Genomic DNA, 14,818 nt, shown 5'->3' on the forward strand with positions numbered 1-14,818 from the left:
CCCCACCTTGTATTTAAAATAATATGACGTGTTTCTTATGTATTATGTGTCTGTACTGCATGTCTAGTTGATAGCGGATAAGGTTTTGTTGCCATACGGATAATAGTAACTACTTTGCATCACAATCGCAGCTTTGTTGTTGACAGCTCTTGAGTGTTCGGGGCGGCGACGTCATCATTCTCCAGTACTCGGACGGCTTAATTTTCCCTATGGAAACAACAATGCCAGAGTTTTCAGACCTTCCCATTTTGGTGGCTGTTTCACAAAAATAGATTTTGTGGGGATAAGTGGCTGAAATGGCAAATATCTTCACCTTAAAATGGTTTTGTAGAAACAGTCCAGCTGGGATTGATTTTAATGCCCTGAAAATTAATAGTGTATGATGCCATTGACTAAAGTCTATGAGATATAAACACAAATGTATTACTTTCGCCTATCAGTCTTTTTGACTGTCGCACCTGTTGTAGTTGTGCTGTCTTTTTTTTTTTTTCTATCAGCACTAAACTATTTTCCCTGCTAGATTTGTGGTGCATGCAGGAAAGAGCGAGACCCCTTCACAGTATGTTTATTTGGTCTTTTCGTTTGTTTACAACAGCCCTTGTAAGCGTAAATATCATCTGTTTTTGAACTTCTTACTGAAGGAAAGTTGGAGGAATGAGTTCTGTATTGTTATTAGTTTATAATGATGATATTGCCATTTGTTTTAAAAGGAAGGTTTCTGCATGGTAGCTCCTCTTTGATTAGACATGAGAGTCATAGGGGGATTGAGGCAGATTTACGTTAGGAGGTCAGAAATGTACACAGATAAATTCCTCACCTCCCCTGGAGGCTGTGGAAGCTAGTGGCGGATGCTGTTTTAGGCATTGGTTATTTGAAATGGGGGAAAATTATCTTGTGTTTTGCCATAAAAACACATTACTTTCCCTACTTCACTCTCTCATCGGTTAGCTCTGTGTAAAAGTATTAATCTCTTGTCTTCAAACAGTGTATAGTTATCACAGTGATAACAATACTCAAAAGAAAATAATGCTTTTCCTCTTTTCACATTACATTTCTAGCCTTGATTGGATGAAGTGCTCTCACGGTTAATAGCTATAGTGCAACCTGTTTTTGCTGTGGTTTTGACAGCACGTTAATACCTTTCAGCAGTTTGTTCTCTTCAATGCTATTTGACCACAGGATTGGGAGGGAAAATACCCATGAACAGCCCAGAACTGGTTGTGTGGGGTGAAGTGTTCCTTAAAATGTTGCCCTTTGCTGTTTCCAGGCCTTCAAGGTTGAATTCCTCATCTCTTGGTCCCAGTATGCGAACATCTCTTCCCTCCTGCACAGTAGGCTGCATGTGTGCGTGCGTTTGTGTTTGTGTGCACACGCGTGTGTATAGCCTCCCAAACACACAACCTGTAAATCGTACTTTGCCTCTAATTTAGTTACTACCTCTTTAGTGCTCACACGTTGCATGTGCCACCCATTCGGGTCTGTGACTCATGACTGTGTTACGCAACCTGACAGACGGATGAGTTTTCTTGTGACTCACTCGTATGGTCACACACACACACACACACACACACACACACACTCACTCACTCACTCTTCAATGTCTCAACTAGTCCCCACCCTTTTATATACGCTCCACCGTTGTGTGTGCAAAGCAATTTAAAATGGTCCTTCAGTGGAAGAACAATTGCTGAGTACACGTCAGTGATGACAGCAAAGTTGTTAAAAAGCCGCTGGGGTGAGACCGCGCATACACACTCTTGCTTCAGACAAGCAGCGCCTTTGATGCTGTCACAAAGCAGTTACTAAGAATAGATCCGTAATTTCTCAGATTACACTGCGATGCGGTTTCATGGGAGAATCTGACCGGGTATTTCGGCTGAGATTATTCCCAGGCACATATTCGAAGGAAATATACTTGTTAAAACACAGCACATGTAAGGCACTTTTAAGGAGTAAACTGGACTTGTTGCAACAGGTTAACCTCAAACAACAAAGATGTGTACTTCAATGGTCTTACAATTCGTTGACATTGTCGCAATATATCGACAATAAAACTTGTCAATGAAGTTATCACTCATGTTTTTCCGGATGGAAACGGGTCAGCGCAACCACTCGCACAACATCGCAGGTAGAGAGACATGTAAAGTTTGAGAACATCCATCCATTTTGTACTGCTTGTCCCTTTCGGGGTCACATTTCATCTTTATCCTGTTAAAGGCATCTATACTTTGCTCTTTTTGCAAAGTGGACCTTGTTTTTTATGCAGTAAATTTAAAGCCGAGGCATGATATCGGACATCTGGAGGATGTGATCTCAACTCTGTGAGATAGATAGCTTGTTACTTTGCTAGCTAACTATCAAGTTTAAGACAAATTGTGTAAATAAATGTTTTAACTATCATTTAGCCAAAGTCTTCCAGCCAAACTTTGTTTAAACCAGTTAAATTATATATTTTTCATTTGTCAGGAACTTCAGACGTGAAGCAGCGTCTGCACAATAAATGTCAATTACACACACGTGTTCCCTCACGGCACCGATATCAATAAAGAATAAATATACAATATATTTGACAGCTAAAATTTTAAAATTATCTGAGTCTATTAGATTGCTTAAAATGCCAGGAGTTAATTAATAATATACCTGTGTGCTGCTTTTTAAACACATAACTAAATGCAGTCTTTTTTAGGCAGTTAAATTGTTTTGGGGCTTTTTGTTGGTGCTGTTATTTTTACTGTCCTTTGGTTTTAATTCAAAAAAGAAAATACTTTGTTTTAATAGTTTACCTGTCCTTGCTTTTAAATGGACAAAAGTTTAAGTTATTTTGAGTTTTGCAACAGGCTAATGAGCAACACAGTGATAATGTAAATAAATATTTCTTAAGGAATTAGTCATTGTTGTTAGTTAGCACATGCCAAACATTTTTTTAAATAAATTTAAAGGCATATGGCAAAATTAAAACCACTGAATAGGTTTATGCGTCATGACCCGATTGGTCGACGAATTGTTAAAATGATCTCTGACAAGACGACTCTCAAAATAGTCGTCGTTTGCAGCCCTTGTGTACTTGCAGCGATGTTTTTCTTTGAGGACTACTCTCATTATTTAGTTCCACATCTTTATGAGCTAGCCAGGCGACTGCACAGTCTCTGTAGTTAACATAGTAAACAACTGCGTCTGAAACATTTCTGATCAGCAGTTAGGCTGCGTGCCAGCGTCCAAGAGTGCGCATGAACGGCTGGGCATGTGTTTGCGACCTTTTAGATGGATGAAAGTCTTGATCTCGTGCTCCAGGGTTTTTTTATGTGACAGAGCTTTTCAAAGGCCAACTACTCCTTCTTTGGCTTTTAAGTATTTTCGATTCAACGGTTCTGTCTGTAAAAAAATTCCGAACAGGATCCTTCATCACAGCTGGATTAAAGAGGATTATTTTCATTGTAACGTGTTGTCAAGGAAACTGTAAACAAGCGTTTCAAATGCGCAACCCTGCCGGCACAGTGAGTTGGATTATATTTAAGGTCAGTCCTCACCCTAAGGGAGGCTGGGGATTGCAATCCATAGGAGTTGTCCTCGCCATGTGTCTCAACTGCCTCTAGGACTGCGCTGTGATGGCATTAGCCTTCTGTAGTAGACCACAAAACTACTTGACATTCCTTGCTTATCAGAACTGTTAGTGTATTCATTAGGCAACTGTGAGGGGATTATGTAGGATAACGTGTTGTTAATGCTTACTTTTGGATATTTAGTTTCAAACAACGTGGCTCAAGTCATGACTTTAGGGCACTTTTTTTATTGCATAGAAACTACAACCTATTAGTACCTATTTGTACCTGTTTTTGTGTATTTGGGGTCTGCGTAAATCTTAAATTTTAAATCGAACCATGGAGGAAATATTTATTGAACAATCTTGCCTTTCTTCATACTTCTTTCAATCGAGCGAATTAGAATTAGCCTTTTTAGTGACATTTGCCAATTGAGACATCAGCGGATATGACCGTATATGGTAAAGATTTACCTAAAGTGATTTGTGCAAGTACGCCATTGTGGTCCACATTATAGTCAATAAGCTTCTTTTTTTCCGCTGTCCCTTTGTAATGGGGCAGACTGGCTTGTACATCAGAGTCACAAATACTTTATTAATGCACATGCATTCTCCGCTGTTCCCATTTATAATACATGATGGCAGATAGTTCTGTCAGTAGAATCTCCATGGAAGTGCTACAAACTACAACATGGATAATGGGGAGACGAGCCAGTCGAAGTGGAGGCAAGTAAATAAGACAGCCCACCAAACAGTGCATCCTGAAGAGACATTCAAAAAGCAGCATTAAGATGGTCTGTGAAACATAAATATGTAAATGTTTTACCAAACAACCACCAATGTATGTTATGTAGACTTTTTATTGTACAAAAAAAAGACACCTTTTTAATGCTTCATTATGTCACAGTTTCACGGCATCAGCTTAAGTGATGTCTGTTTATTTATCCCACTTGTGAACCTTGACTTTACCTCCAAAAAATGGACCGCAGAGCTGTTATTGATCACTTCTAGTTTTTTCCTTCCACAAAAGCACCAAAATGTCCACCAAAACGAAATATGCAATGGTACAAATTAAAGGGCATTTCAGCAGAAAAAAAAATATATATATATATATATATATTATATTATATGATCAGTTTGAAAGCAACATCGATAAGTTCCAGCTCCAACAACCATATGTATGTGGCTTAAGTCGCCATTGTTCACTACTACTACTACTACTACTACTACTACTACTACTGCACAGGAAGCTAAATAGCTAATAAATCAGAGCTGTTTCCTGTCAGGAAAACACTGCCTTTAGTGTTTCAGCAGACTATTGCAAGCCATGCATGCAATAGCAAAGAATAAGACTGTCAGATGGGCGGCTTAATGACTACGTAGTAACATAATAAAGACTTTATACTCAACAGTCTGCCCTTGCTTGCATTGGCCCATCTTTTTATTTTATTTTTTTGCTACCCTCAGTCTCCTCTTAAATAAATGCGTTTCCTGATCTTAGCCAACATTCACATGCTGAGAAGTAAATACAGAAAGATTATCCTCTTGTTTGTTAGCACGTCTTGTTCACACTAACTTGTTCAATGCTGAAATATACCCTGTCACAAAAAAGCCTTCCATCATTCACAATCATGCGGTTCCACTTCCTGTTACCTCCCCCACAGAGCTAGATCAATATGTGCCTGTGTGTGCACGTGTGTTGTACTTCTGTACACTTGCTATGGCTCTCCCCGAGAACACTGCAACCTTGGGGCTCCTATTACCAACATGCTTCACTTCCTCTTTCAGAGGCTACCATGGCTCCACGTTGAGTTTTATACTCTCATACCTTCCTGTCTTCAGGGGCTCCTAACTCAACTTAAGGACCGCGGCAAATTACAAATGCCCCTAGTTTGGGGTCAGAGGCTGCTCACGCCTGTAAAAAAAAAAAAAGATATAAATCCAGTTTTGAAATTCTGTAGGAAAAAATTTGTGATGAATGTGTGTTTTCATGCCTGTTGGTGCTTCTTTCATGTTGCAGACACTACCCCAGGACAGGCTTCACCTGTGTGGCTGACACTCCAGAGAACATCCGTCTCAAACAGCAGAGCAAGATGCAAAGCCAGGTAAACCTTTCTGCCAATAGCAAGATCTACAGCTAAGTCAAACTCCAGCTGTGGAACACACACACACACACACACACACGTTGGCACACTTCCACAGAGGAGGCAGCGTGCTTAATGCGAAAAGCTCCGCTCGAGTTAACCCTAAAAGTGTGTGTGCAAGTGCAAAGGCTACTTTACGATGAAGTATTTAAGATGCAACACTGGTCTGGAGAGTGCAACCATGAAACTGATTTACAGGCTCAATGGTAGAGATTAGTTCTCAACCATTATATTTACACTGCTTATTTGCACTCATTTGCGCGGAACAATCGCTATTTAATAGCGATGCTATCATGGCTGTTTCCAGCAGGAGCCCCACATATGTTCTATGCACCCTCATTAGACAAAAATATCCGTCTTATCTGGGTCATGTGTTACTGCTGTAATAGAAAAATGACTCCAAAAGGGATTTAGAAACATTTAAACTGGCCAAAGCGACAATGTTCTCACTTTGGCTGCCAGCACAACAACACATTGCATTTTTTAAATTGCGATAATGGACTTATCGTTGTGAAGTGTCTGAATAAATGTTCAAATAATTCTCCTAAATGAAGGAGTGCATATCATTTGTCTTATCTGTGTTTTAGTGTCGCACACTGCAGATTAGACCACAGTTTGTGCATGTTAGAGGGGGCTTTGTGGAGTATTGAGGTGACAGCTTAGTGACAGATGGTGTTTTTAATGTGAACAACAACATACATCACAAGAATCACTGCATTATCAGTAGAGATGTAACAATAAACGGTATTAATGATAACCGCGGTTGAACTTGTGATGGGTATTATTGTTTTGAATTGAATGTTGTCTATCTGTGTTGGCCCTGCAATGGAGTGGCGACTAGTCCAGGGTGTACTCTGCCTTCTGCCCAACTGCAGCTGAGATAGGCTCCAGCACCCGCCGCAACCCTGAAAGGGACAAGCGGTAGAAAATGGATGGATGGATGGAATTAAAATGATCGAAAAATCGTGATAACTTCGATAAACTCCCGGACCGAACTAGGGCTAGCTAACTGAAATGCTAACGTGAAAACAAGAGACATTACCGTCTTTCCACATTAAGAAACGACATACCACAAGCTGTAACAAAAAGTGACCAAGCGTGACGTCACATAAACTAAACGTGAAGCAAAGTGAACACTTAAATTTCCTTTATCAAATAATAAAACCTTTTACAAATTAAAATTTAAACACTCCAATGAAAATATACCTCTTAAAAATTCAGAACAATATATAATTTTTTTATGCGAAATATATATTGTTAATGAGTCATAGATTTAAAAAAAAAAAAAGTAACTTGGTTAAAAGATTTCAGTGTGTTTATAAATACATTAAGAACACATCAACAATACCGCGACAATAATAACTGTGATAATATTGGTCACAATAAACGGGGTTTTAAATGTTCATAATGTTACATCCCGAATTAGGAGTAATGTTTGATCATACAACTTAGCACGATTCTCTACAGGACAGGAAAGCATTATTTCGCAAGAAACACACAAATCCTTACACAGGAATTACCAAAAGAAAAGCTTATTTTCCTTTAAATGATTTTTTTAATCCAACAGAAACAACTCTTGGCTGCTTTTAAACACAGAGCAAGTCATCTTGGTAGGAAGATAAATAGTTGAATAAATTAAACATTTTTGGGGGGAACATTCATTCAGTCTGGTATCGTTTTTAAGCATTTGTGGAACCAACACACTGCACTGCTGCTTGGCCTGCTTTGCTACGAGTCCTTATTGCTATGGATGCCGGGTAGTTGTTTGTCACACATTGCTACAAGACTTAAGGGGTTGTGCCACACAACGAAAAGACAAGTTAAGAACACAGGAGAGAGTGAATTGTGGAGAGAAAAAGATAAAGACACCAATGCAGGCAAGGAGAGTGGGAGAGAAAAGGGGAGGAGTCAGGTTGAAAGAAGGGGAAGACTTTGATGCAACATCTCCAGTAAGAAAAACCAGAGGAATGCAAAGAGTTGATGGGGAGGAAGTCCTTCCAGATTTACATGAGACAACCACATGTAAGGCAGTAAAATATGAATCCATGCAGAAGGCGCTCAAAGTGGCAAGGAGTGGTGGGTGGGGTCGGAAAGCGGCTCCATGATTGGAGGAGAGCAGAAGACTTAAGAAACATGTAGCAGCGCATGTTGGAAGGACAAAAGACTTCATGATCACATCATGAGAAGTTTTCGTCAGCCCTCAATGAAGTGACGGTGTGGCGTAGGGCTGTGCAATATTGACCAAAACTGATATCCTGTCATTTTTAATCCAAATGGCAATATACGGTATAAACCAGTATCTTAAAAAAAAAACATGCAAGGTGTTTTAGGTTGCCTAAGTGTTTTATGGCTAAATAGCCAGTGTTGAGAGTAGTCAGATTATTTTTGTTGTTGTAAATAGTAACTAGAGGAGGGGGAAATAATCGATTTTAAGATGCATTACAATTGGGACATGGACAATTATACAATCTTTTAGTCAATAATCAATAATTGATTTACATATGGTAAATAACGTAATGCAGACCGTTCTAAAGTTTGGCTGACTGCATCGAGCAACCTCACCGAGAGATCCAAACAGCTCCTTTATTATAGGCACTTTTATTCCATTTAAAGTTAAAGTACCAATGATTGTCACACACACACTTGGTGTGGTGAAATTTGTCCTCTGCATTTGACCCATCCCCTTGATCACCCCCTGAGGGGAGCAGTGGGCAGCAGTCGTGCCGCACCCGGGGATCATTTATGGTGATTTAACCCCCAATTTCAACCCTTGATGCTGAGTGCCAAGCAGGGAGGCAATGGGTCCCATTTTTTTATAGTCTTTGGTATGACTCGGCCGGGGTTTGAACTCCCAACCTACCGATCTCAGTGCGGACACTCTAACCACTGGGCCACTGAGTAATGGTTAGAGTCAATCAATCAATCAACACATATTGATTGATTGATTGATTGAAACTTTTATTAGAAGATTGCACAGTTCAGTACATATTCCGTACAATTGACCTCTAAATGGTAACATCCGAATAAGTTTTTCAACTTGTTTAATTCGGGGTCCACATTAATCAATTCATGGTACAAATATATACTATCAGCATAATACAGTCATCACACAAGTTAATTATCATAGTATTTACATTGATTTTTTTACTGTCCCTGTCCATGTCCATGAATAAATTTAATTAAACTGTTTATTGTTTCAAATGCACTGTTTTCAAAAGTTGCAAGTGGTAAACGCTTATATAGAGAGAAAAAAAAGTAAAACTGCATCAATATACTATTAATATTAGAGATTCATCAATACTGGATTTTTTCCAAATCGTAGCTCTTGAATCGTAATCGAATCGTGAGGTGGCCAAAGATTCCCAACTCTGGTTGTAACGTAGCGTGTTTTTCATTCTTATAAAGTAATTAGATATGTCAAATAATTTTTTGTCAATTTGGGTCATTAGCGTTTAGTTTATAACCTAACGCTTGTGCGCTTTGATAGATGGAGCTTCCACTCGCTCACTGCGGTGAAAGCCGCTGGCTGTTCTGAAACCACTTACTGTTAAAAAAAAATAATAATTCAATGACCCATTACTTATTGTTACATTCTGAAACTACTCTTCAGCCACCCAGCTCCTATTTTAAGTTTGTCCGCACGGTCTATGGAGAGAGGCACTTGCAAGCCGAGTAGTCGTTAAACATTTGACATTGAGCGTGTAGTAGAGAGGAGCTATCGCTAGCTCAAGCAAATTTGTGTTTTTGTAAATAAAGCTGTAGTCACTCACCAATAGCCAAATGCAGTCGGTGACCAAATGATTACATCACTCAAGAGTCGAAAGTTGGCACCAGAGCAGCTATATTCTTTTGAAAAGTTTATTGTGTTGGGTCATAGTGTGTCAGAGAAGCCTACGTAAACACACAAGGAGCGGGGTTGAGGCCCCGATGCTTCGCCCGTCAGGCACAGAAAAGAGCAACCAGCTGTAACCAAGGCACATCACCGTGGTTTTGTCTCAAATACATGCAGTATCTCTTTCTAAAATATACCGGTAAACCGCACAGCTTTAGTGTGGCACTGTGTGGATGAAGGGTGACTGCTTGCAGCAAAGGAAACTAGGGCAGGAAGTGTGAAGTAAATTGGAAATTGTCATCAAAATTTCGCAATGTGAAAGCCCCGTCAAAGTTCACGCTTGGTGAGCTGGGAAGTGACGTGATCACCTCTAACCTGCTGGGCGTTAGCACACAGACTTGTTTTATGCTACCTCTCGTATATGCCATATATGGTTACCACCTTTTGCCGTCATCCCCCTTGTAGATTCCTAAAGTAGCCTTAAGCTTGACGCTCCTCTACTATCACATTCACTCCGCTTGCTGCGGCAACAACAAAACAAAACTCCAGACGTTCTTCTTCGTTTGTATGGTTTACTTGTGATCTTAATAATTCAAAACATAAAACAGTCACGATGTGGGAACAAATGAATGACAAAATAAAGACAGTTTGTTGCAGTACTAGTTAGAAAAAGTATGAATGACAATAAGTATGAGTGAGGTCAAAAAACTGTGTGGCTCGATTCCACCGCACCTGACAGCAATTACCCATGACACCTTGCGTCCAAAAAACCCCCTTACCACACAGATCCTTCCGCCATATATGCACTTAAAACAGTTACGTCATCAAATCATTTTGACAAATGTAATAATTACAATTAAAGTGAGCTTTATATAATTACTCTAAGCATTCAATATATACATTTTCTTATCATGCAAATAAAGTAAATAGTCCCCTTTTGGCTGAATAAACATAAAGCACCTTCCATAAAATGTAAAATAACTTAAACAGCATTTAGGCTCCTACATTACCGGCCCCTAATTGTTATCAATGTCCTTGAAACAATTACTTAAACGTGTTAACTCAAAATTTAAGGTGCCTAAAAAGCCTTAGTACTTCTCAAAAAGCTTGTAGTCCTTGCCCCATTCCACTCTGGGTCTTTGCTTCGTCGCCATACTTTAATTATCTTCAGCTTCCTGAAGAAGACATAGCTTTGTAATAGGGCGATGAAGCTCGTTAGTCTTAGTCTTCACTTTAACCTGACGAACAAGTCCGTCTCCACCAGGAAAAGTCTCTAGAATTCTTCCAAGTGGCCAGGAATTTCTGGGTGAGGTTTCGTCCACGATCAGCACCACGTCTCCAACACGAAAGTTTCTTTTAGGTGAAGACCATCGCTGACGTTCTTGAAGCTGCGCTAGGTATTCCTTACACCAGCGTTTCCAAAAGATATCCGCAAGGTATTGCACTTGTTTCCATCTGCGACTGGCGTATTGGTCGCACGGATGAAACACTCCTGGAGGTAGCTCAGGTTTGACCTTCAGCAATAACAGATGGTTGGGTGTGAGAGCCTCCAAGTCGTTGAGGTCTGAAGAAGTCTTTGTTATGGGTCTGCCGTTTATGACTGCTTCAGCTTCACAAAACAAGGTACAAAGACCCTCTTCATCCAAAACTTGTTCCTTTACGGTAACACTCAGTATTTTTCTCACTGAACGGATTAGCCGCTCCCAGCTTCCTCCATGGTGAGATCCTGCTGGTGGATTGAAATGCCACTGGACACCTCGTTGTAGCAAATGTTCGTAAATCTTCTTGGTGTTCCATTCTTTGATGGATTTCCTCATTTCGCTGTCAGCTGACCGAAAGTTGGTTCCGTTATCGGAATACATCTCTTTGACTTGTCCTCTCCTGGCGAGAAATCTTCTGATTGCGTTAAGACAGGCATCAGTGTTGAGTGAGGATGCGACTTCCAGATGTACGGCTCTTAATGCAAGACACGTGAAGATGACGCCATACCGCTTTACATGTCCTCTTCCCCTCCTCACTTGGAACGGACCAAAGTAGTCCACACCAACTCTTGTGAAAGGTGGATCGTCAGGTAGGACCCTGCATGTTGGTAGATCTGCCATGAGTTGCTTTCCAGCAGCTCCGTGGAGTCTTTTACAGATGACACACCTGGACAGAAACCTTCTGATGGCTCCAATGACTCCAGGTATCCAAAATTTTTGACGTAGATTTGCCATCATGTGATTCCTTCCGGCGTGAGCTGTGAGCTCATGAATATGTCTCAACACAAGCCTTGTGATGTGTGAATCCTTAGGCAATATAGCTTGCTGCTTGGAGTTGTTAGGCATTGCTGCACGGCTCAACCTTCCGCCAACTCTCATAATTCCATCTTGAAGAATTGGATTTAACTTGAAAAGTGAACTACTTTTCTTTACTCTTTGATTTTTCTCCAGCATCGCCCAATCTTCCTTGAAACTTTGTCTTTGGCAGAATTTTACAATTTCTGTTTCTGCTCTAGTCATGTCATCACAAGTCAGACACTTTCCTTCAATATCTTTCTTGAATTCAAGCATCTTACTTTCTTCTCCTGATGTTCTTAGTTCTTTTCTCTTTTCCTTTAGCTCTTTCAGTAGATCTTTGAGTTTTAGAAACCAAGCTACAGCACGCTTCAATGCTGTCCAAGAAGAATAATGGTTTATCCACTGATCCACAAAATCTTTGGCTTCTCCTGTTTGAATGGCATATGCATGAGTCACTTTTTTGACCTCTAGGTCGTCCATATCCAGCATTCCAGGATCTGGATTTTTAGGCCACTGGTCTTGTGAGCTGAGCAAGAAACTTGGTCCTGAGAGCCAGCTCTCATTTTTCAAAAATGCTTCCACAGTCTGTCCTCTTGAAACGTGATCAGCGGGATTCAGAGTGGTGTTAACATATCTCCACTGAGATGTTCTAGAGTGCTCCAGGATTGCTGCGACCCTGTTTGCAACAAACGTCTTGAATCGGGTACACTCACTGTTTAAGTACTTGAGCACCGCCGTGCTATCTGTCCAAAAGATAGACTCCTGGATTTCCAGCTCAAGCTCTTTTCTCAGAAGCTTATCAATCTTTGTCGCAACTGTGGCTGCAGTCAATTCCATTCGAGGAATAGTCTGAGATTTTAGGGGCGCCACCCTTGTCTTTGCCATGATCAAGGTGGATTGAGCTTCACCTGTTGAAAAGCGTGTCAGCAAGTAGCTTGTGGTTCCGTAGGCGTCTTCACTTGCGTCAGCAAAATGATGAAGCTGCGCAAAGGCTGGCACACCAAACTTCTTCAACTTGACGCATCTGTCAACTCCAAAATTTTCAAGCTGTGCCAAACTTGAGATCCACTTTTTCCATCTCTCAATCACTGTGTCAGGCAGGTCTTGATCCCAATTATATCTTTGCCGACATAGATCTTGCAGAATTATTTTAGCAGGCAATATTACTGGAGACAGAAAGCCCAAAGGATCAAAAATTGAACTTACTATGGAAAGCAATCCTCTCCTTGTGTATGGTCTATCTTTGAGGTTGATCTTAAACTTGAATTGGTCTGATTCGGCACACCACTGGATGCCTAATGTTCTCTCCATTGGCAGGTAATCTTCGTCCAAGTCCAGATCTTGAAAGCCCTGTGCTTTTTCCTTTTCTGGGATCGAGTTAAGCAACTTCCTGCTGTTGCTTGACCATTTTGTCAGCCGAAATCCTCCTTTTGCCAACATTTTCCTCAACTCAGCACACAGGGTAATGGCTCTATCTTCATCAGCAACTGACTTAAGACAGTCATCCACATAAAAATTCTTGTTGACAGACCTTGCCGTATCCTGTCCAAACTCATCCACAAAGTCTGTTGCACATTTTTGAAGTGCAAAGGTTGCAACACTTGGTGATGATGTCGCGCCGAAAATGTGAACTAGCATCTTGTGTTCAACGAGATCCAGCTCGTAGTTTCCATCAGGCCACCAGAGAAACCTCAGGAGATCAGTGTCTTCATCGCTTACTCCAACCTGATGGAACATGGCTTCCACGTCCGCCATAACCGCCACAGACTCCTGGCGAAATCTTATAAGGACTCCTAATAGTGAGCTGGTGAGGTCAGGTCCCTGCAGAAGCTGTTGGTTTAATGAAGTACCTTGAAAGCTTGCGCCGCAGTCGAAGACAACACGCAACTTCTGTTTGGTTGGATGTCTTACTCCATGGTGAGGCAGATACCATGTTCGCCCCTCAGCAGATTTGCGCTCTTCACTTTCAAGCTTTACTGCGTAACCTTTTCTTAAAAGGTCATCCATGAACGCTACGTACTCTTGGTGAAACTTGACGTCTCTCGAAAATCTCTTCCGTAGATTCAGTGCTCGTTGCTCCGCAATTGCCCTGTTATTTGGCATAGACAAAGGCTTCTTCTTCACTGGAAGGCAAATATTGTAGTGCCCATCTTTAAGTACTGCAGTTTGAGACATCATACTGATAAACTGATGGTCGTCCCTGGACATCTCAATGTTTTCATTTTGTCCTGCATCAGGAAAGTCATGCTTGAACTGCAGCTGCCAAAGCTCCTCAAGCTTCACCACTGAGATCCTGTTTGCAGTCATTCCTGTCCATTTGTCAATTGCAGTTCTGTCACTTCCACCTCCGAGTGGTCCATTTACTGTCCAGCCTAGCATCGTTCTCACAGCGTATGGTCCATTATCCACACTTTTAACCACTTGCAGTGGCTCCATCGCTTTGGGAACGTTTACTCCGATGAGTAATCCAATCTTGGCTTGAATTTTAGGTATTCTCACCTCCTTTAGGTGTGGCCACCTATCAATATCCTCTTGTCGGGGAATATTGTCCTTAGAGACAGGAATGTCTTTCTGTGAATAAACTTCCTTTAGTTCCACAAACTCTTTTCCGTCCAAGCTGCTGATTTCCAAACCACTCACGATGCTTGTGTTCACAACAGTGTCATTTCCCATTGTTCGCAATGAAATGTTTACATTGCGTCCACTCACATTCAGTTGGTTTATCAGTGACTCTGTGGCAAAAGTAGCTGAACTACCTGGGTCCAGAAAGGCATACGTGAGCACTGTCTTGGTTCCTTTCTGTGCCTTGATGTACACTGGAAGAATCGAAAGAACACAATCTTCTCTACCGGCCCCAGTGACACCACAGGTTTCAGTTGTTTGTACAATGGCACTTGATATTGATTGCGGTTCACGATTGTCCTTTCCGGTTTCTTCTCTGGAGTCTTTATGACCAATGTGTAATAATGTGGGATGCAGTCTCGAGCATTCTTGACATTGAAGTTTTTGTTTGCAGCTACTACTC

The 14,818-nt window shown here is 40.9% G+C and overlaps 1 protein-coding gene across 1 annotated transcript in view; it reads left to right on the top strand.

The window, feature by feature from the left end:
• Nucleotides 1-14,818, top strand: part of lasp1 (LIM and SH3 protein 1) — a 74,532-nt gene that overhangs the window by 36,062 nt on the left and 23,652 nt on the right. The window contains exon 3 of the mRNA XM_061905455.1: nt 5,559-5,643. Within this exon, the coding sequence (XP_061761439.1) occupies nt 5,559-5,643 (85 nt within the window). The remainder of the gene's footprint in view (nt 1-5,558; nt 5,644-14,818) is intronic.

Source organism: Nerophis ophidion, linkage group LG07 (assembly GCF_033978795.1).
Source record: "Nerophis ophidion isolate RoL-2023_Sa linkage group LG07, RoL_Noph_v1.0, whole genome shotgun sequence".
In the NCBI taxonomy this organism is placed as follows: Eukaryota; Metazoa; Chordata; class Actinopteri; order Syngnathiformes; family Syngnathidae; genus Nerophis; species Nerophis ophidion.